The following is a 24,482-nucleotide window of genomic DNA, read 5'->3' as shown; positions in this document are numbered from 1 at the left end:
AGGGTGGTCCGATCCACCCCACACGCCTAGGTCAAGATATCCACTGATCTATTTGACAAAAATGGTAATTGGGGATCTTATCTAAGGGATGTGATCATAATTTTGGGCCTAATACTTGTTTTATGTTCATCCTTTTGCATGTGCTAATGCATATGTACCATTTGCTGCACATCGTGACCCCCTGGAGCCATACCAGTAGCCCTGGACCTAGCCCTGCATAGATTCTAACTGCCACACAGCCCGCCACCCCATTTCAGCAGGAAGCAGCCAGAGTGATCATCGTCCCATTCCCTAAAGGCAGTTAGGGTTACTATTCCAGGGGGAGGAATGAGTAAGGGACAGGTGGAGCTAGGTAGGGAGAGATAGATAGGGGGCTACGTGATCAGGCTCACAGAACCCCCCCAAAACGTGGAGGCATGGGGAAACCAGAGGTAAGGGGACAAACTGGACCACCCTAAACTGTCTCTTGATAACCCCTTCCTGTTCTCTGGCATGGCAGAGATTTAAAGCTCCTTCTCCCGGGAGTGTTTATGGTTCTTCAGAGATTCCCATTGCTAAGCACCTCTCACCGCAGTGCTAATGAAGAGGACAATGCATATTTTATAAGTGGGCCACTTTTTATGACTTGACCAACTTGGGGAGGCAAGCTGACTCAGGCGGTGCAGTCACTTCAATTCAGTTGTCAGAGACCAGCTTTACGATGTGTGAGTCAAGTCACAGCCTGCCACAATCCCCACGAGCATGAAGCACATAGCAAGCAAACTTTTCAAATGGTGTTCTCCATAATTTGCAGGGCCTAGTGCAAAATGCAAATGCAGGATTTATTGTTCAAAAATTATTAAGGCTTTCAAATTGTAAGGCCCTGCTTGAGGGCATATTGCACACCCAGGAAGCTGCCCCTGCCCTGAGTCCTCCTCTCAGTAAGGTTTGTCCCTGGAAGCAAGAATCCCATCCCCTCCTCTCTAAAGGCAGGGCCACTGTTCTTTTCCTAGAAAAGAACACCTTGTGATACCTCCCGTTATGGGTTGAATTGTGTCCCCCATAAGAAATGCTGAAGTCCTTACCTCTAAGCACCTCAGAATGTGAACTTCCAATGTATTTGGAAGTAAGGTCATTGCAGATGGAATTAGGTAAACGACCGTGAGATCATACTGGATAGGGAAGACCCTTAATCCAAATGACTGGTGTCTCTAGGAGAAGACAGAGATGGAGGCATACACAGAAAACAGGCCTCCGTAATGACGGAGGCAGAAATCGGAGCGATGCATCATCTACAAACCATGGGGATTGCAGGCAAACACCAGAAGTTAGAAGCAGCAACAAATGCTTCTCCCTTACAGGTTTCGGAAGGAATATGCCCCTCCGGACACCGTGATTTCTGGCTTGTAGCCTCAAGTATTGAGAGACAATAAACTTCTACGTTCACGCCACACAGTTTGTGGGAGTTTGTTACGGTAGCCCGAAGAAACGTGTACACCTCCTTTGATTCCGTATGATGGTTGAAGGGTCTAAAATCATGCAAGCAGTTTCCAAATTGTCATTGCAAATTCTGCATAGGGAAGTCTGATTTTAGATTTCACATCTGTTTTATCTTGGTATCTGGGCTGAGATTTATAACATCCACTTATGCTTTCTGAAAGCAACAATCATTTTTACAATCATTTTTCTATTTAAATATATCTTAATAAAGTGCTTCTTGACTGTGATGAGGTGAATTACCTGCTTTCATTGTAGACTTTATAGAGATCAGATTAATTTCTGTCTCTGAATTGAGGTACTCAAATGAGTTTAGGAACAATTCCTAACACAGAAAAGGTGACAGCCAATTTCAATCTCAGTGCCCTTCAATCTTAATTTTTTTTTTGTAGAGAAGGTAAGCATTTTCATTACTTCACATACGCATGTGGTTTGTCCTGGATATTTCACTTTGGGAAGTATGTTCAAAGGCATTTATGTTATACTTCTTCAAATATCTACAAATAAAACATTTTGATGATTTTCAAGGACTGTTGGGAGAAGGATCTAAAATATTTTGCATATTGCTTTGTTTCACACAATGAAAGAATGTGCACTATACATACCATACTTAAGATCCTAATGTTGTATAGTTACTTTTTAAAAACCACTTTTATCTTTACCCCTTTGAAAAATTTGAAATTTGAAAAACTGCAAGCAAATTTTGCTCAGATTTGGAGCATAAGCTGCTGCTGGCAAAACTACTGAAGCAACACCAGATGCAGAGCAGGTTCACTGTTCTGTGCAAGAGGCTCAGGAACGAAACGCCCTCTGCTGGTTCTGCATTGCTACAGGCGTTCTTCCATCTGAACCCGAAGAAACACTTAAAATACCCACACTAATTTTTATATATTTACATTATGTTCATATACATTCCGTGTGTGTTTAGAAGGTTCATAAGTGTATTTGATTCAGCTTTATTATAGAGGTGGTGATTTTTCTAGATTTAGTTGTGAATTTATAAAATACTTTTCCTGTTGAGTTCATCCTATTTACTACAGAAGTTCACAGTTTGAAGGGACTCCGTCACTCTACGCCAAATGCTTCGCTTTCTCTTTGAAGAACCTAAGCCAACAGAGTTACAGGATTCACATACTTGGCCAGAGCCACTTTGTGACAGAAGTTTCTCTGGACCCCAAGCTCACTGGCATTTTCTTTCACTTGACTACACTGCCTCTTACATCCCATGACTTACTCATTTTGCAACTTTGGGCCCTCTAGGAGATTGCTTTAGGTATTTGAAGTGCAGTCAATTTGAGAAGTCTGTTAGAGTCCAGAAGGATTATTTTAAAAAGCTCACACACACATTCTAATAGTTTTCTTCCCCCCTCATTCAGTAAAAATAGCCCAGGTAAATTTGGATTGAAATAATAAGAAAATTGTTTAACAACAAAAATTAGACCTTTAACAACGTGATTTTTCAAAATGTTCTCTCTGACTGTATGTCACACCATTGTGAAATTAGCATGAGGAATGCATAAATGGAGTTGAATTCATCAATGGAGCTGCCAAGGAAAGAGACTTTTGCTCCCAGACAGGATGTTTTTCTGTCTTAACTGATTTCAGGCTTCATCTCAGGCCTGTTAGCTCGTGGTCTGTGTAGAAGCGGGTAAGGAGAGTAGGTAGCTTCTGGCTGTGTGATTTTGACTTACCTTATGTGCCTAAATGATATCTATGGTCTTTTACAGATTTAATGCTCTCAAATTCTATTGTTAAAAGTAGGATGTGGGGGGCACCTGGGTGGCTCAGTCAGTTGGGCGTCTGCCTTCAGCTCAGGTCATGATCCCAAGGTCTTGGGATTGAGCCCCGCAGGGGGCTCCCTGCTCAGTGGGAAGTCTGCTTCTCCCTCTCCCTCTGCTGCTCCCCCTGCTTGTGCTCTCTCTCTCTGACAAATAAATAAAATCTTAAAAAAAAAAAAAAAAGATGTGAGTGTGTATCTCATGTTCAGTATTCTCATCCTGTCCTCAACATTGTCCATGATGCATTAACAACTTTACATTTCTGAATTGGTGCTCAGCAAGTCCCCTCATCTTTTCATTCCTGACTGGGTATGTTCTGCTCACACCACTAGAACTATCCTAATTCCACTTTGCCCAGAAAAAGACTACTACCTTACCTGAAGTTTTAGTACTTTTTTCACTTTCTTCTTGTAGCATTTTGTTAACTACTCTCACCTACTTATCTGCATTGTATTGCAGGCATCATTTGTGTAAATCTTTTTTAAAAATTTAATTTAATTTAATTTAATTTATTTATTTTTTTAAGATTTTATTTATTTGAGAGAGAGAGAGAAACAGCATGACAGGGGACAGGGTCAGAGGGAGAAGCAGAGTTCTCGATGAGCTGGGAGCCCAATGTGGGACTCGATCCCAGGACTTTGGGATCATGACCTGAGCCGAAGGCAGTCGCCTAACCAACTGAGCCACCCAGGTGCCCCGAATTTATTTATTTTTTAAAGATTTTATTTATTTATTTGACAGAGAGAACACAAGCAGGCAGAGGGGCAGAAGGAGAGGGAGAAGCAGGCACCCCACTGAGCAAGGAACCCGACATGGGGCTTGATCCCAGGACCCTGAGATCATGACCTGAGCCCAAGGCAGACGCTTAACCGACTGAGCCGCCCAGGCTCTCCTGTGTATATCTGGAGAGCAGGACAGCACTCAAACAATGGGCTTTGGGAAATGACACAGACCTGCATTTGGGACTATCCTCTGCTACTCATCAGAACCAGAGTTACTATGAGTTGTCAAAATCTTGGCTCCCTCATCTTGGAAAAGGGATAAAGATGCCCCCTGTTTTCTGGGCTACTTCAGAGGTTGAAGGAGGTAATTCATGTCAACTCTAAACAGAGTATTTGATGCAAATAGCATCTCAGTTTTAGTTACTATCTGCTCAAAATCTAGGCATACAATCCTCATTTGATGATATCCTGTCTCATCTTTGTGCTCTATTTTATTTTATTTTTAAAATCCTGCTGTCCCAATAACAAATATTAAAGATATATTTTTGAACGCCTATGGAAACAATCCTAGGAAAAGAATATTTGCCCAATAATTACTTATTGAATTGAAATGAAAACAATTTGTCTTTGGAATCTCTAGTTCACTTTGTGAAAAACTGAGCAAGAGAGCAAGGTAAAAGAATGAAAAGGATACACGAATACAATAACCAATTTTGACATTTCTTCTTTCTACTTCATTGTTCAATCTTCCCATTTTAAACAATACTTTACTCTGTCTTGAAGGATTTTCAAGGAAGTCTACCATTCAAGAAATCTAATATATAAACATTATGTTCCAGCTACTCATATTTTACTCTTATAGTACTGAAGAATATAAATTGCAAATTTAAGCCCAATTGGTTATCCCACTAGATATGCTTGAACATGCAGATGTTATTCTTTATGTGACTGTGGTAGAATTCTCAGATGGTCCCAAGATTCCTCTCCCAATATACATGCCCTTTATAAACACCCTCCCCTTGAGTGTAGATGAGACTATTATGACAGGAAAGTCACTCACTCCATGATTACTTTATGTTATGTAAGACCTAGAATTAGCCAACTTAAGAGAGAGATTTTCCTACAGCCTTGAAGACACACACTGCCTTGTTTTGGAGAGGGCCAGCATAGCAGGGGTACTGAGAAGAGCCCCCCACTGCTGAGAAGAACTCCTGGCAGAGAGCCAGAACAAAACAAAACAAAACAAAAAACCCACAAAAAGCCATGCACCAAAAAACAAAATGATGGAAGCTCAGTTCTCCAACTGCAAGAAACTAAAATCTGCCTATAACCAGGAAGTGTGGAAGAGGACTCTGACCCTCCAGTGAGGTCTCAGCTCTGGCCAACACCTTGATTTTAGTTCTGTGAGACCCTAAGCAGAGAACCAGCCATGTCGTGCCTGAATTAGACCCATAGAACTATGAGATAATAACTTTGTGTTATTGTAAGCCACTGAAGTTGTAGTATCTTGCTATATACAATGATAGAAAACTGATACAGTGAGTGACCATTAGGAAAAAGGAAATACATACAAAAATTAGAATTATTCTTACCATGTGGAATATCTTCTCCCATGCTATGTCTCTATCATTTATTTATTCATTTAATCGTTCATCCATCTATTTATTCAACAAATACTTTTGAACATGTTAAATGTTTCAGACCTTATCTGAACCATACAGGCTCTTCATGAAACTTTGAATTCAAGACATGAACATCTAATAGGGTGCCAACATTTTTGTAAGAGTTTCCTCCACTCTTTCAACCTGACTTGAACTTTGTTCTCCATGTTCTCTTTGTAATGATTTTCTGTAACAAATTATCTTCCTCTTTATGGTATTCTCTGCTATATTTCTTGATTATATCATTCCTTAAATATTCATTCTCTGACGAATTTGCCCTCACACATATAAATTGCCAGGAAACTCAAATGGATTATTGGATGGGATAATTTCCTTCAGTCAAGGCAATTTAATACCTAGTTTCCCTCTATCACTATCTCATTGGTTGGTACCATGGAGCACCAAGATATTTGGTCTTTGAGGTTCTTACTGATTTATGCCTGTAAATGTAAAGTAGACACAGCAGCGATAATATATATCATTCATGTGACATCTCTATAAGCTAGTATATTTGTTTTAGTGTTTATTAGCCACAAATTCATGGTGAAAGACTTTGTGTGATCCTTTCTGAATATATTTTTACTGGTATTTGGGTAATATTTCCTATCTTAAAAGGTATTCACTTTCATTATATCATTAGGTGCTTCTTGAAAGTCTGGTATATGGCATAATAATTAGATAAAAATGATTAAATATATAAAAAGCCTCAAAAGGTAAATTATAATGTCCTAGATGGCACAAAGGTACACTTAATGTGTATCAGTTACAACGACCTTTAATCTGTAAAGGTAAACTACTCTTTAGATTATATTAGACATCATTTAAAAAAAAGTAACCTCCAGATTATTACATTTGCACTGGATGCAAATAAAACTAAATTTTTCTAGGTGGTTTCAAGCTCAAAGTAGTCCTTTGGATTTATGGCATTCATCATTGTGGCAAAAAAGATCAGGCTCTACTTAGTTTGCAAGTGAAACAAAGATTCAAGTGCAAGTAGTTCATTAGTTCAATAGTCCCAGGAAAGACTAGTAGGTGAGCAGGGAAGGAAAAAGAACTAACAAAGGGTACGTTACAAATTATACTGTGGGTAACTGGAGCTTAAACATTTGGGGATCTCTGGTATAGAACAAGCAGTTCCCTTGAAGGGTGAAGAAGCTGGGATAACATTTGCCGTCTGCCCTCAGTTGGCTTGAGGTGTGCTTCCACGTAGAATTAATTCCCCAGGAGTGACTAAGTGGGCAAAGAGGCCTCTGGCAGTGAAAGCCTACTCTGACAGGTGCTCAGACAAAAGGATAGAGGTTGGGTAGAACCTTTGGATGCTGGGCTGCAAGCAAATGAAAGGAGAGAAAGTATACGCCATTTGGGGAGCACCTGCTGGGTATTAGGCAAGATGGAAGTCATTTTAAGTATACTGTATATGGAGATATGATAGACCACATATATGTTTCCTCAATAGCCTTTCAAGGTAAGCATTATATTTTCTCCTTTGCAAATGAGGAGTAGGGTGCTTGAAAAAATTGAATAGATTCCCCCATGTCACTCAGTTTATGAGAACCTGTCTTTGAAATACGGTCTATCAGGCCCCAAATCCCATGCTCTTTTCACACACTTAACATTTACTTCTTGGATATTTAAAAAATTAAACTCTAGACTATTCATATTTCACTGTTTTTCCTTAAAGTGTCCATTTGATCCCATGTTCATTTTTTTCCAGGATCTCATTCGATACCACATTACATTTAGTCATCATGTCTCCTTAGCCTACTCTGACAGATGCTCAGACTTTCATCTTTTTGATGACTTTGACAGTTTTGAGGAGCACTGGCTAGGTATTTTACAGAATGTCCCTCAGTTTGTGCTTGTCTAATGTTTATCTTGTTGTTAGAATGTTTTTGAGAGGAAGGCCATGAAGGTGAAGTAGCATTCTCATCATATCATATCAACAGTGTATGGTACCAACATGGCTCATGATGCAGAGCCTTGGTCACTTACCCAAGGTAGCATCAGCCATGTTTCTCCACCGTAGAATTACCACCACCACCACCACCAGCTTTCATGTTTTACTGTTTGAAAACAAGTCAGTAAGCACAGTCCACATGCAAGGTGGGCAAGAGAGTTAAATTCTCCTTTCTGGAAGGGGGATTATCTACATAAATTATTTGGAATTCTTCTTTACAGAAGATCTCAGAGATCAATTTTAATATGTCTCTAAAAAGTTAGTCTAAAACTGGAGGCCATATCTTTATATTAGATTTATCTGTAACACACGAGGACTCCTGTAATAAATCTTGTTTGGGCCACTTGTTTCACTGGCAAGATGAAGAAAAGTTCTCTTTAGTAGATGGAATTATAATGTGACCATTTTTGCCACATAGAAGTGGCACTTGCTCTTAGCTGTGTGTAAGACATGGATTGAACACTGGCCCCTGTGAACTATAAAGACCATTTTGGGGCCACCTGGGTGGCTCAGATGGTTCAGCATCTGCCTTTGGCTCAGGTCATGATCCCAGGGTCCTGGGATCAAGCCCTGCATTGGGCTCCTTACTTGGTGGGGAGTCTGCTTCTCCTTCTCCTTCTACTGCTCCCCCTGTTTGTGCTCTCTCACTCTCTCTATCAAATAAATAAAATCTTTAAAAAAAAAAAAAAGACCACTTTGATCATTCCTTGATGTTGCAATGAGCATAAAATGCACCTCTGAATTTGCCGGTTTTTTAATTTATTTACTTATTTGCCAAAAAAGTGTCTCTTAAAAAAATTCTGCATATCCCCACCAGACGCACATATTTTACTTCTTTTAAATAAAAAGAACATCCCCAAATCTATTTAGAAAGTTAGCATCTAGAATGTTAGAGTAGAAATATACCTATCTGGTAGGTTTTCATTAGAAGACTAAGATCCTTTATTAGAAACTGGAATGGATGCTAGGCTGTTTCTATGGTAACCTACTGAAGCCTTTTTTCCTTTAATGGAAACATATCATTTTTGTATATACTACAGGTAGCTTCTTGCTCTCTATTGGATCAAGTCCCTTGATAAAAGAATAAAAGAAATGAACTGAGAGAAAGTTCTATAGTCTGTCCCTGCTTGTGGTGAAATTATACTTGGATACTAAATAACAAGAATAAAAAGCCCTTTTCATTTTGGCTATATTCACCATGTCATTTTTGATAACAGTTCATGTCCAAGTATTTTCATGAGGTTGTATTAGGAATAGCTCTCCTTTGACAACCTTTGCAGTTGAAAACTCTTTGCTCCTTTTGTCCCTTCAAATCGAAATTCCCTTGCTTGACATTTACATTCTATTATAATCTTAGCTCCTCTACCTATAAAACTTACTGTTCCACTCTCTTCAGTCCAGGCCTTCTACTCCATCTGGGCTAGGATCCCCACTGTCCTTGCAGACACTCCATTCTCTGTGCTCACCAACAGCTTTGTGACCCTTTCAGACCCACTCCTGTTCTTATTAGACCCTTCTCTGAATGCCTCCTAAGGCAGAGCAGCACAAATCCTTTTTGTTTCAACAATGATTGCTTTGTATTCTCATTGGGACTGAGTATAGGGATTGTGTGCCTATTTATTTATTTATATTTCATCTTGTAAAAAGTGGAAGTAGATTTAAACAGAATTTTACATAGCTATGTAACATACACACAGCAAGAAATAAGAGAGGAAAAAATCCATCTACATAAACAATGGTAATGTTTAAAAGAATGAAAGAATCCAATATAAGGCCATTATAAATATTTTTCCACAGAATATTATTAATTTTCTCTGGATGAACCATGTGTTTGGCAGTAAAGAAAGAAAAGAAAAACCTGTTTCTCAGGAGACAACCAACTCTTCTTAATACTCAGTGCAGTATGAAATTCTCTTAGGGACACTCATGGAAGGATTCCATGTCATGTAACAAATAGCATCTTTTTCAACTTCCCTATACACAGAAAAAGAGTTTGAGTTTTGGGTATATTTTCATATTCCTCTTGGCACCACCCATACATTGCTGGGTATACATACGGTGTTCAAGGAATTCTTGATTAACAGAGTTTGTTTTTTTTCTTTCTTTAAATCATTAGGTTTTGGTGACTGACAGATTGCTTAAAATTTTCACATTGTTCTAAGACATTTTCCAGAACAATTTTATATATATATATATATATATATATATATATATATATATATTTTTTTTTTTTTTTTTTTTCCCTAAATTCTTAGCCTTTTAAATTCATGTCCCCTGTCACTGGAACAAAGATTTCACAAATCATCTGGACTTGATGCTCTTTCTTATCTAACAGTAGGGATAAAGAATACTAGAACTGGTGAACATCTAGTTCAACCATATCAATTACAGTATTAGAAACTGAGGGCAGAAAGGGTAAAGAACTTCCATACAGCCATTGCTATGAACTGGATGTTTGTGTTTCCCCCTCTCTCCAACTGTTATGTTGACCCTAGCTGCCAATACAATGGCGTTTGCAGGTAAGGTCTTTGGGATTTAATTAGGTTTAGATGAGGTCATGAGGGTGGAGCCCCAATGATGGGATTAGTGCCCTTACAGGGAGAGGAAGAGAGAGACCAGAGCTAGCTCTCATTCTGCCACATGAAGACAAAGCCATAATGTGGCACTGTACCAGCCAGGAAAGTGTCCCCACCAGAACCTGACCATTCTGGCATCCTGATCTGGGACTTCCAGCCTCCAGACCTGTGAGAGAATAAAGGTCTGTTGTTGAAACCATCTACGATGTTGTGTTATGGCAGCCTGAGCAGACTAAGATAGGCAGAGAGCAATTTGACACCCAGGTCTTCTGATGCTATCGATATTGACTTTTTACCAAAGCTGACTCAGATCAAGTATGATATAGTGTAATAAAGTATATGAAAAATGGAACCCATTTATGATATCTTTCTATTAGGGTTATTCTGAGAATCAAATTTTATGTATATTTAAAGCATCTGGTAAAGGTCTACTATAGGAATAGCATTCAATATATAACAGTTTTCACCCCATCACTGTCAGAGGCTGTTAGGACCAAAAATTCATGCTCTATTCTTAAAAAGCTTTAAAAATAGAAATAACTAAACCAACTCATGTTGCTGACCTATGCTTTAATTTAGTGTAGAATGCAATTAATCCTATAAAAATATTGTTTTATGCAAAGAAGAAATTATTGGTATACTTCTATTTAAATAAAAATAATAGGCTTTAATGGTGAGAATAGAGTATTAACTAGGAGGATTGCCTAATAAAATGAGAAAGAACTGTTCATAGTTTAACAGAAAAGCAATGACATTCCCATGATATCTCAGATAAAATTCTTATTTACTTGACACAAAGAATATATAATTAGGACCATTAAAATATGAAAGATATTTTGTCACTATTGTTATGTCTACATTTCTAACCATGAAAAATATTTTTGGAATATATACTTAATTGTGAAGAAATAAAAACCCTAAAACATTTTGTTTTCTGTCATCCAGATATGTAAGCTTGCCTTTAATTGGTTTATCTTCATAATATCTTATATACAATAACTCCTTTTATTTATTTATTCATTCATTCACTCATTCATTTATTTATTTATTTGAGAGAGAGAGAGAGAGCAAGCAGGAGGGAGGGGCAGAAGAGGAGGGAGAGAATCTTAAGCAGGCTCTACAGTCAGCGTGGAGCCCAGTGCAGGGCTGGATCTCATGACTCTGAGCTCATGACCTGAGCAGAAACCAAGAGTCAGACGCTTAACTGACTGAACCACTCAGGCACTCCTGATAACTCCTTTCAAAAACTGGTGAGTATTAAGTAAAGAATGCTTTAAGAATCTTGGTGCTATAAAAATATTATACCTGACATTTTACTTGGCTATGAAATTTGCAGATTTTATAGAGTTTTCCTTTTTCCAAACTTTGTTTCTTTTTCTAACATTGGTTAGTCAAGTATTTGAATATGAATTTATTTTCTAGTTTTTTTGTTACTGAGGCTTTATTGTGCTAACTTTTCTTTCCTGAAAAATCAAGATTTCATATTTGAAAGAAAAATAAAAACCTAGAAATACCCTTACCTGTTACTTCTCTTCTACAGAATTTAATAACTATGATAGAATTAAGAACTCAGTAAGATGAAGAATATCTTAGGTATAGCAAAGCAAATAATTATAAGTATGGATTCTGCTTGGCTTCCAGTGAATATAAAAGTAGGCTAGCCAACACTGTTAATTTAGAAATCATAGACATTGTTTACCTTACTTAGAAGTTAATAAAGTGGTTTTTTACTACTCAATTAAGCCAAGATTAAATTATTACATCATCTACTATAAACCGCTTCACATGGTAAATTAAAATAATTATTTACATCCTCCATGAAATTTAGGCACACATGTGGTCTAAGGGGGAAAAACAGGAGATCATTTCAAAGGACCTTAATGTTCTTTATATATAGTAGATTCATGCATTCACATTGTTAATTTTTTTAATATTAAATATACAAAAATGTCATCAGGAAGGTTACTTAAACAAGGAAGCAGCTCAGTAATGATAAGACTAGGGTGTTGAGTCAAGAAGAATTATGCATAAGTCAGGAAAAAAGCACTTGAAGATAAAACGGAGAGAGAAATGAGGTTCAGAAGATTGAAACATCGCTGAGGGGAAAAGCTCTGCTGGTTTTTGCAGACAAGCTTATGTTGGTAATGTTAGTGGAAAGCTTGGAGTCTGTCTGTACTTAACACGGACTGCAAAGGAGATAAATGGGTGAGGTGAGGGAACAGACAGATGCTGCTAACATTTTTCTTCTAGTAGATTTTTGTGCTAACAGCTTACCCTTCTCAGTGAGAATAGTTCTATTGATGGTGTGAGATAAGAGAAGCTGTGTGTGTGTGTGTGTGTGTGTGTGTTGGGATTTTATTAAACTAGAGTAGTATTAAACTTTCTTCTTTATGAGAATGTGTGATATTTAATTTTTAAGGGAGGGTTTAAAAAAAAATTCTGGGAATCCCATTAATAAAATGAATATAAATTTACACGTATTTCCTAAAGAGCTTAAAGTATTTTAACATTTAAGCCCTACAGAAATTTAATTTTAAGGTCTTTAGAGCATAGGCTGATATGATGATACACCATAATTAATTGATTAATCAACAGAATAAATATTTCTTTTGTCCTGCTATGTGCACTGACATACTTTGATATCATTGTTGTTTCCTAAGATGACTTTTATTTATTTATTTTTTTTAAGATTTTATTTATGTATTTGAGAGAGAGAGACTGAGAGAGAGAGCACATCAGAGGGGGGAGGGTCGGGAGGGTCAGAGGGAGAAGCAGACTCCCTGTCGAGCAGGGAGCCCGATGCGGGACTCGATCCCGGGACTCCAGGATCATGACCTGAGCCGAAGGCAGTCGCTTAACCAACTGAGCCACCCAGGCGCCCAGATGACTTTTATTTTTTTAAGATTTTTATTTATTTATTTGAGAGAGAGAGAGATGAGAGCACGAGCGAGAGGGAGAAGCAGATTCCCCGCTGAACAGGGAGCCTGACAAGGGGCTTGATCCCAGGACACTGAGATCATGACCAGAGCTGAAGGCAGTTGCTTAAGGGACTGAACCACCCAGGCGCCCCCTAAGATGACTTCTTAGAGGCTGTTGTCCCTCTAAGTTTAGTCTGGTGTCCCTCCTTGTTGCTTTCTTTATCAGGAATCAGAGTAGAAATTTTTATCATTTCAACACCAGGAAAAAATTGAACCTTTTTGAAGGTGGCTTGTTTTTATATTATTGACACAATGAATCATATAACCAATTTTGTACTTATTAACTAGAAAGCTCAAAGCCAAAGGTGTGGCTTATTTAAATGAATGGGGGATTTCAGGGAATTAATTTTAAGTACTTTACAGTAAAATAGCAAAAGTGCTTTCTAGATTAACTTGCACTGCCAATTTTTCCATAGCTTTTGAAAAAATGTCATGTGATAGGTATTAACTATCATTATGTAGAGATACATAACATTACACCCAGAGGAAAAGATAAATCTAAGAGATGGCCAATATTAGTGCTCATTTTATAGGAAACCTTAAGAAAAAAATTTCACAATCTCTGAGTAACTACTACCAGGGAAAGAAAGGGGTTGAACACAATAGATTTGCTCTTTGTTTTTATGCCAGGAAACACTCCAACCAGGCAAACTAGGCAGAATCACATCCTACAAACTTTAAGTTCCTGCAAATTTCAATCAATTCCAAGCTTACCAGATATTCCTTCAATATAAATAATGATGCTCTCCTCCAGCTTACATGTATCCAGCTCATTTAAACATTTAATGAATGGTACATCCTCCTTCTTTCCTCTTAGGCCATTTCATTTCACTTGCAAATTTACCCTGGTGATTTTAATTCTATTGCACAAACTTTACCAAAAGGGGACCAAATTAACATAGAAAGGGCTTCTAAGTAATTATAGTACTGATAAAAATGCAAACTGTAAAGTCAATTCACTTTTGTTGAATGAATGTATTCATTACAATCTGTGAGTACAGTAGAATGCATTACTAAAATAATTAAGCTCTTTCTAGGAGAGGGTTTGTAATAAGGCAGGAAGTATTTGTTGACTCTCAAAATTTGTTTACTGTCATAAGGTTAGATTCTTCTTAAATATAAGTAGTCACATTTTAGAGGAGGAGACATTTGTTTGAAAGTATTGATAAGACCTAATGATCTCTTCTTTACCTTGGCAGAAAACATGGTTTTAATAAATGGCTAGCATAAGCTTCCCTAAAGGCTTGCTACCTTGAAAAATGGCTGTGAATCATTTACTACAATAAATTACATGGAATGTTTCCATATACTTTCTAGCTCCCTCCAAATGAGTGGCTCCAGGGAGAAAGAGAAACATTCTAAATGCATTTGCTAAAATGTGAGTATTTTCCCATCATTTTATGTTTTTTTGTCTTTAGAAAAAATAAGTACAATATGCATGAAGGCTGCTTTTTCCCCTTTTGATTAAAAAGATATTGCAATTCAAAGGGAAACACCTTGGATTTTTGAAAATTTTACATATACTTGTTATTAAAGTAAAATAGTTATTTTATAAATATTAATCTAACTTGTACCCAATTACAGATATATTTTTTATAAATTTTAAATAAAAAATAGTGTCAGATATATGACCAATAAGACTAAGGCCTATTTGCCAATTTTGATATTAGCTCCTTTAAGCTGAGGTAAATGTCATTTAAAAGCACCACATTAAAAAAGAATGGTATTTCTACATCAAAAAGAGAAAGCATAAAAGCAAGCAATAATTAAAATATATAAACTGTTTAAAAGTCTGTACATGAAAACACACCAGAAACAAAATGTCAAATCAGAAAAAAATATCTGGAACATGTATCACAGAAGGTAATAATCTTAATAAAGTATTTTTATAAGTGGAGAAGAGACACAAGAGCTCCCTCAACCACCAATGAAAATGTAAGCAAAAACAAAGGCAAAAACGTGACTAGAAAATCTACAAAGTATTGATGTCAATTTTTAAATTACTTACATGCATTGAAAACATTAGAGATACGATTTAAAAAAGATAAAATGTTTCTCCCATACTAAATTGGCAAACATGAAAACCAGAACAAAGCAAAAATACAATAGCCATTTAGGGTTGTCCAGCCTGACCACAATCCTGGCGGAGTGGGGTTAGAAATCAATACAAATGCAGTGAACATACACTTGGTGGGGAGTCAGCCGGATTTAGACTCAAACTGGCTTTACCTCCTAATCATATTACCAATCTCTCAGGGGTCCCATTAGACTCATGAGTAAAATCAGGATAATACTACTATGTACTTCATAGATTGTTGTGGGAATCAAAGGCAGTAATGTATGTAAAATATTTATCATAGTGCCTCTTCGTAGGTTAGCAATTAGACCCGTTAAACTAGTAAAACCTTAAAAAGGACAATGTGTCACTATTATTAAAAGCCTTATAATGTTGCATAAGTTGTGACCTGTCAAATGTACTTCTAGGCAGTATTTCTAAAGAAGTAAATATAGATGCTCACTAGATTTTAGCTACAAGGTTATTGATGAGCCTCACCTATAACAATACCTATAATGTATTAAATAATAAGGGATTGATTAAAATAAATTATAGCATATCCATTCACATATGCCCTGTTCAGGTTAAGAAATTGTTAGCCAATGGAGAGCCAAAAAGAAGCTAAATTATTTGGGTTTTAAACAGTATGTCTTAAGTTTGTGAGTGGAGTAAGTAGTAGGTGGTCAACAGTGCAAGTAGACAGAACAGTATCAGTGAACTGGAGAGATAGGAAAATGCACAGAGCCCACAGGGAATAAAACTATCAGACATGTCTACAGCACAAAAAAACTATTAGAACATCAAGGGAGACAATACTGGGAAGTCCGATGAGGATGAAATTATGTGGGGTTTTGTATATATACATAACTAAGGAATATATAACTGTATACATAACTAAGGAATTTTTATGTGATTCATTGGGCAGGGGAGAATTGCTGGAGATTTTTTTATCATATTTTAATTATAATGTGGCCTATATAGAACATAAGCCTGGAATTCCATATGATGTGTGGAAATAACAAGGTTTTCTGACCACATAGGTGAAAGAAGATACAGGCCAGGACAAAGAAAGAGGCCCTAGTTGTAAAGGGTCTTAGAGATCAGAGTCAAGGCATATTATTTTCATGTTAATATCAGGGTTGGGTGACCAATCAAACTTTAGAAGTGTCTATGTTGGGTTTCAATTTTGGATGCTTATGTTAAAGAGAAGAAAATGAGCACAGTCTGGAAACAGTTGCGTTTGAGATGTCTGCAGAGATTCCCAATAATTAATTGGCAACAGATTCCAGAATTCAGCAGAGACGTTGGAGATGAAGATATAAATCTGAGTCATGAGCATTGTAGGGGACATAGAACTGCTTCCAGGAATCAATTTCATCTTTTCAGAAGTAAAGAGAAGACGATCCCATAACTTTTAGTAACATACATTCTACCAGGAAATTGCAAGTTTTTCCTTCCCTTATAAAAATTTATGTTCAAGTTTTAATCAAATTTATTTTCATTCTTTTGAAAGTGTTTAATGATCATCACCTTCTTTGTTAATGAAAGCATTTCAAGAACAGATAGGAATGGACTTTCTAATTATGTCATTATTCTTTGAGACAGAAGGTTTTTATTACTAAGGTTCTAAAAGAATACTTCAAAAAAAAGAATACCTCAAGATGATTAAATGTTGAATGTAATAATAATTCTACACTTGGTGTCTTATTTTTACAGTATTCTTGCTACAAAAACTTCCATGCATTCTTTCATTTAGTTGGCTAGTTTTTATTAGGTGTCTACCGTATCCCAAGCCCTGCAGGGGCTAGGGGTGGAGGGAAAGTATGTTGGATATTTGAGTGTTTAAGTGTTTAAGAAAAGTATTTCCAGCAACTACTGAAAGTAAGTTTCTTCCTGATATCTCCAAGAACATTAAAAAAAAAAAAAAAAAAAAAAAAACTCCTGTGCAAGGAGAAATAGTTAAGGGATAGCTGTCAACAAATATAAAGCACCTTCTTTTAGAAATGAAACTGAGCAGAAATGCTAAAAAAAACAGTGTTAACATTTCTTAGGAATTTTGTGTAAAAGCAGGAGTGAGAAACTTGAATATCTTATATGGGTTGGGGCTACTTTTAAAAATTTTAAACTAAATAACCATAAAAATAGATACTGCTTCCATGGTAACATAAGAGAATAACAATAAAGCACAGGGAAGGTAGCTCTGAGAATAAAATCCTAAAATCTGTTCTTCTCTAAAGTAAGTAAAAAATGTAAACATGTCCCTAATTAGGGACTAACTAGAATTAATCATCCAAGAAATATTGATTTCCATCAAAGTATAAATCATAATAGGGTTTTATGTGATGGTTTAATTATTTCATAATACATATTAAAACAACAGGAGAGGCAGTTCATTTTATTAAGCTTAACAATACCATAGGAAGTGCTGTGCATTTTACCTTGCCTCTGGCATTAGCCACTGAAACTTTTATTTTCTTAGAGAGAAAAGAGAAACAATTGAGAATAGAAACTGAAATACGTAAAGAGAATAAATAATGTCAATAGACCAATATATGTACTGAGCGTCTAGTATATGCCCGGCTAGTGTTAGTTATTATATAAATTTTACTAATCTTTAGAGGAAAAAAATTTGGGTAAAAGTCTTTTACCCATTTTATAAATAAAATAGTAAAGCTAAAAAATATTAAGTAATTTACCATAAATGACCCAATTAATCAGGTCAGAGCAATGCTCTAAAATGATACTCTTTTGGGGTGCCTGGGTGACTCAGTCATTAAGCGTCTGCCTTCGGCTCAGGTCATGATCCTGGGGTTCTGGGATCGAGCCCCCTCATGGGGTTCCCTGCTCGGCGGGAAGCCTGCTTCTCCCTCTCCCACTCCCCCTGCTGCTCCCCCTGCTCATGTTCTCTCTCCCTCTCTCTCTGTCTCTCTCTTAAATAAATAAATAAATAAATAATAAATAAATAAAATCTTAAAAAAAAATGATACTCTTTTATTCTCAACAGTTCAATTTTCTCCATTTTTATTTGTTCAATTATGAAAGTAATACATATATATATAGAAAAATGTGGGGTAAAAAGTAAAGGTTCCTTTTCTAGCTCCTTCTTCTCACCAGAGGTAATTCTATTCCAGATAGATTGCTATGCATTTCTAACAGATTATATTACACCTATACAAACACAGATATACTTTATAGACAAAAATGTTCACATATATTTTTCATAAATGAGGTCATTCAAAGTAAGTTATATTCTGGATTTTTTCCCTCCTTTTCAATTTTCCACGACAATGCATATAGACCTTTCACTCACTTTGGTGGCTATGGAGTATTCTGTACTATGGATGCATCACAATTTATTTAAACATTCCTGTCTTGGTAAATACTGAGCTGTGTCCATTGTATTTGTTATAGCAAAAAGGGCTCCTGTAAACTTTCTTCCATGCATATCTGTAAACGTGAACAACTATTCATGTAGATGAAGAACATCGGTTTTAATTTCTACTTTGTCATTAAGTTAACAATGTAGAAACATTAGAATATATGTAGGTATGGGGTTTTACTTATTGTTGGTTCACTTTATTTATGAATCCCTAAGATTGGTGTCTTTATATACTTTTGGTTACTATGACAATAACAGCATTCTATGGCAATGTCTACATAGTACTAAGGTATAAGTCTATTGTTCTGACCATGAATTCTTTCATCTATTTACTCGACTAGTAGTTATTAGTTACCTACCACATCCCAGGCCTTCAGTCAAGTACTAAGTGAAGAGAAGAATAAGACATAGTCCTGGCCAACAAGAAGGTTATGGTAGAGTGGGATAGCTTATTTCTGGGTATTTGAACACTTGTAAATGAGTGATACAATTTTTAACATTAATGATCCAGGTGTTTTGTTTCATTTAGACAAACACAGGTATATGACTGGTTATCTTTTTTAACATTAACTATGGCAACTTAAAAAATCAATGAGGATAATTCATCTAGGTTATCTTCCTTTTCATTTCCTATTTCATTTTCATCTGCATTAGAATCAGAATGATGTCATAAATAATGTGTTTTTTTGAAATTCTGTAGGTCACCATGGTGCAGATGATCAGCTGACTTTTTCATCAGCTGGTGAAACACATTATGGAGACAGTTCTACATGTCCACCCAGTATTCATGGTAAATAAACTGTGAGGACATTTACACATGTAAGTGTAGTAAAATATTCCGTGTTTTTGTGCTAGAGGTATTCAAGTAACATATTTCTGGCCAAAGAGACTTACAAGGTGTGGGGGGGGGGGGGGAGTGTAAAAAGCCTTTAGGGAGTCTTGTTTTTCCTAGCAAAAGGACAGTTATGGCTACTGCAGCTCTTCTCTACCCCAACTTCTTCCTGCCTTGAATGTGGATATGATGTCTGGAGTTTCAGCAGCCCTCATGTGACCAGCTGATGATAAAAGTTAATTTTAAGGATTGAAGAATGCAAAGTTAGAAAGTTTTTGATTTCTTGACAAAGTCACTGAAGACCTGGACAAATGTCAAGAGTTGATCACCTTCAGATTTCTTACATCCATTTGTGAAAAAATTAAACCCTGCACATTTAGTCCTCTAACAGTTAAGCTGTTTGCCATTTCCAGCTGAATTCATTGGGATTCCACTGGTTTTGGTAGTAAAGGCCTCTCACATTCATTGTGAATCAATATAAAAGCTGGACCATTTCTGAATGCTCTGCCATTGTTCTGTCTGTATTGTTTTTCCTGTTATTTTCTTTCATAAAGTTATTTTTCCATGCTGTAATCTAGAAACTTTGATTTAAATATTTTTCTGCTTAAGTTGAAATTTTGGAACACTAATTAGGATCTTAATAATTTTTTTTTAGGAAGAAAATTTCATTTTTGAATGTTCTCCATTGAATCTCACAAGTCCTATTTGAAATATGGTGTCAAAACTCAACAGGGCTATTGCTTTTTCCCTGTAGATTCTTGACACATTCAGCTGCATTACCAACATAACCATGATGTTGTGCTGCATGGAATAACTTTTACTTCCTAATTTCACTCTAATGCACTAGATAAAGAACTCACTGGTGTGTTTCTCCTCGATTTTTGTGGACACCTTGTCAACAGAGGATTAGCTACCACAAACTCTGTTATGAGTTCCTACAAATTCCAAATTCTGCCTCTCAAAATGGCCATGACAGCAGGGCTGCTCCACCTGAAGACTCACAGCTAAGCAGCTTCCACATGGCACACCTTGAGAATCACTGTCCAGTATTTAAAGAGAGTACAAGGATCCTTGTTACAGTCTGACAGATCTCTGATAATTGGACTGCAACACACAAAAAAGCTGTCCTAGACTTGTAGTCAGCCATCGGTTTTGTTTAAAGATTTCATTTTTACCTGGTTCAAAGGGCATCTTCAGATAGCCAAAGCACAAGTGTAACAGAGGTGCTTACCATGCATTTTAAAGTTTATTGAACCTCAGAAATTCATAGAAAACATGATGTACATAAACACAAAAGAAATATAGAATCACCATTGGGAAAACATCATGGTTGTTGAGGGATTACTTTATACTAGTCAGTTAAAAGAATAAAATGTAGTGTTCATTTGCTGAAAATGAGATAGGTCTAAAATATTTGGCTATCTTCATTAATTGGGCTCATTGAAAGTGTTGCCCTATTTATTAAATTCTGTAGTGCTTTTTTAAGATACTTGGGGTAACAAAATAGCCAAATTAGTTCTTGATTTGAATGCCCATTAATTCCCTAAGCTAAGACTCAATTGTTATTGGCATGTGAGTCATGGTTTACTGTGATGGTTTCACAGCAATATTTTCCCCCCAAGGATGAAGTTGATTAAGAAAAAAAGAGAGATTACCTGATTTCCTCCCATACCATGACAGTTGAATATACCCACTTTTTCATTTTCCTTGCGGCCCATGTTGTCTAAACATTGGTTGGTTTCAACATTTCTTATCTAAAGGAAACACACAAAAACAGAAGTCAGATAGTGATTTAAGTCAGAAAATCTTCCTGCTGTTACCAAATTGTATATTGATAATGAGAGGATACATGTTTGCAAGGAAATTTCTCCAAGAAGAACACATTGTTTTAAATATTGATTTTTCTTTTTCTATGTCTATTCTTAATTTTGTGTAAACTTCTATCTCCTACTGTAGTAAACTTGAACAGCAATGGCATTGTCATTAGCATCTAATCAAGAGGCACTCCTCATTTATAGCACAGTATCAGAGAAAGAGGAAACATTACAAATTAGTCATTCTTCCCAAGATCCTTTTAAAATTAGGACAGTTGCCAAATTACACTCAAAAAACCATAATCTATTCTTGAACTCCTGTGGTACCATATGCAAAGGAATAGAAACAAATTGGTTAAATATTCAAATTTATGTGTTTTTAGATTGCTTTATTATTAGATGTTCCATCCTATGTTGATAAAGTTTAATTATTGTTTATTTCTGTAACTAAAACATATTCATACATCTTTTTCTTCATCCCTAATGCCAAACTTAATGGAAAAGAGTTGACCTTAGCTAAGAAAAGCTATTACAAGACTAAGTGGTGATTTCACATTAAAAATGCCTTAAAAACAAGATTAAATTGCCAACTGCAAACATAGGATTCTTGGTTTACACTCAAGTACTGCATTAGTTCCATAATTAACATAATGTTAATATGTATTTGAGACACATGTAATTACAAAAGCCATTCACTGAGTTTAAAGATGCTAAAATTACTAAATCAAGCACAAATGAATACTAAAAATGGCATTTCTAATAAACGGAATGTTTTTAATTTCTTCCCTTAGTCGAAACCCCAAGTATGTATTTATATTTGTCCACTCTGCTTCTGAAAAGTTCTTATCTCTGACTCTTATTAGAACATGCATATTTTACTGTTCACTCATACATTACTTGCATATATCTGTTTAGTTATCTATGCTTTAAGCACATATTTCTTCATATTGGCAAATGAATAAGATCAAAGACTTCTAAAGAGGATAGATTAGGTTTATATGAATCACTTTTCTGTGTGATGCAGAACCCAAAAGTCAAGTAATGGCTCCTGGCATTGGGAAAAGTGGTGTGATTTGCATTAAGGCCCCAGTCAGCAATTGAGACGAGTAGGGATTGGAATTCATACTTTGCAAGGGTTGGAAAGAGCTAAGCAGTCAAGCCCTGTTCCAATGCCTTGAGATTGAGAGCAGGATTATAGATGCTTTCATAGAGAAATCTGAGCCGCAACCCGTTAGAAAGGACAGAACACACAATGAATATCAAAGAGAGAGGAGGGGTGCCTGAGTGGCTCAGTAGGTTAAGCTTCAGATTCTTAGTTCCAGCTCAGGTCCTGGATGGAGCCCCGTGTCCTACTCAGCAAGGAGCGGGCTTCCCCTCTCCCCTTCCTCTGATCACGCCCCCCCACTTGTGCATTCTTCTCTTTCTCAATTTCTAAAATAAATAAATATTAAAAAAAATAAAGAGAAAAGATACAAGCTTCAAGAAGAAAAATCATGTTCAAGTTCCATACTGGTAGGTTTAGGTTATCTGATGTAGGCTGATTATTCAGGCACTGGAGGATACTGAGCCTATATGCAAAGGTTAAAGATTTTTCGGAACCTATAGCTAGGACAGGATTGAGAAAGGTAATAATTGATATATGATGTAGTATATCAGTCTGTTTATGTTTTACATAATCTAATCAACATATAACATGCAAGTTTATTTTTAAGTCCTTTATATCAGCTTTTCTTGCTAACATTTAATAAAAGGCAAACTTCTTGAAAAATAATAAAATGATGTATTGTTATTTATTATCCTAAAAAAGTATGGAACAGTATAATACTATAATACTTTGGGGAATAAATATCTCACAAAATGATTAATTTACCTTTACATGTAAGCTATGCAATCTGATTCAAAGGACCTCTGCTAGATTCATGGTACTTGAATAGATACTAGTTAATAATTACAGGGGCTACAGTCTGAGTCATTTATAAAATTTTGAATCTTTGGTGGATGACAGAAGATTCAAAGCCATATTCAGGCCAGTACATTACTCTGACAGAAGCATTTAAAGGGACATATGATAGATTCATATCATCCTACTTTTTGACAAATTAAGCACAGAACTCAAGAATGCTTCCAAAGTATTTTGTCCCCAGTAACAACTTATTATTGATCTATTTTTTATAATGGATATACTTGGTCTGTAACCTCTCTTATGAATGCACTCATTCACTCAACAAATATTACTGAGAGGTGGTATACTTCATGCTAGACACCATTTAAGGTGCTAAGGATACTGAAGTGAACAGAGTAAACCTAGTCCATTCCACCATGGAGCTTATATTTTAGAAGAGAAGAGTGCAATACACAAATGCATTCATAATATGTCAGAAGATCAAGAACTTCTGTGAAGAACTATAAAGCATAGTAATGGTAGAAAAAGTGATGGAAGGAGTACTATCCTATTTTAGATAGTGGATTAAGAAAGGCCATTCAGAGAAAATGATACTTGAAAAGATACCTTGTAAAGTGAGAGAGCGGCCAGATTTCCATGTGTATGGAAGGGCGTTCCAGAGAGGGGGAATAGCCAATGGATGCTCTCTGCAGCTGAGAAAACTGATTGAAGTAACAAGCTAGCAATGTGGCCAGGGTGCAGTGAACAAGGGGCAGAGGAGAGAGGTATCTAAGACTAAATCATGTAGGAAATCATAATTTCTAAGCATGAAGATGACCTATTAATAGCTTACTCTGGCTGCTGTGCAGAGAACAGATAAGAAGGAGGCAGGAATGGAAGCAGAGAAACACTTAAGGGGACTCTTGCAGTCATGCCAGCTAGAGATGGTAGCTGCTGGGAATAGTAGGATAACAATAGAGGTGGATAGGTCAAATGTGGGATTTTTTTTTTCTTTAAGATTTATTTATTTATTTATTTATTTATTTATTTATTTATTTATTTAATATATAGAGAGACAGCACAAGTGCTTGTGGGAGGAGAGGTAGAAAGGGAGGGCGGTGCAGAAGGAAAGAATCCCAGGTAGACTTGCATGGAGCCCAGAGCCAGGAACTGGAGCCTGGGGCGGGGAGGTAGGGGGTGGTGGGGGAGTTGGGACCTGATCTCAGGACCCTAAGATCATGACCTGAGCCAAAACCAAGAGTTTGATGCTCAGCCAACTGAGCCACCCAGATGTCCCAAATTTGGGATTTTTTAAGGTAGAACCAAGTAAGACTAGCAATTGAATTGGATATGAGCTATAAGAGGAAAAAA

At 36.4% G+C, this 24,482-nt stretch overlaps 1 protein-coding gene across 2 annotated transcripts in view; it reads right to left on the bottom strand.

Annotated features, from left to right (window-relative positions):
- The window catches only part of GALNT13 (polypeptide N-acetylgalactosaminyltransferase 13), a 544,730-nt gene that overhangs the window by 16,397 nt on the left and 503,851 nt on the right, over positions 1-24,482 (bottom strand). For both annotated transcript variants that reach the window (XM_045867449.1, XM_045867450.1), the window contains exon 11: positions 21,071-21,169. In XM_045867449.1, the coding sequence (XP_045723405.1) occupies positions 21,071-21,169 (99 nt within the window). The remainder of the gene's footprint in view (positions 1-21,070; positions 21,170-24,482) is intronic.

This window comes from Mirounga angustirostris, unplaced genomic scaffold (genome assembly GCF_029215605.1).
Source record: "Mirounga angustirostris isolate CCGP_5_RB_7025 unplaced genomic scaffold, mMirAng1.0.hap1 SCAF_3, whole genome shotgun sequence".
Classification (NCBI taxonomy): domain Eukaryota; kingdom Metazoa; phylum Chordata; class Mammalia; order Carnivora; family Phocidae; genus Mirounga; species Mirounga angustirostris.
Note: the sequence above shows the minus strand (reverse complement) of the source record. Positions and strands in the feature narration are given on the sequence as shown.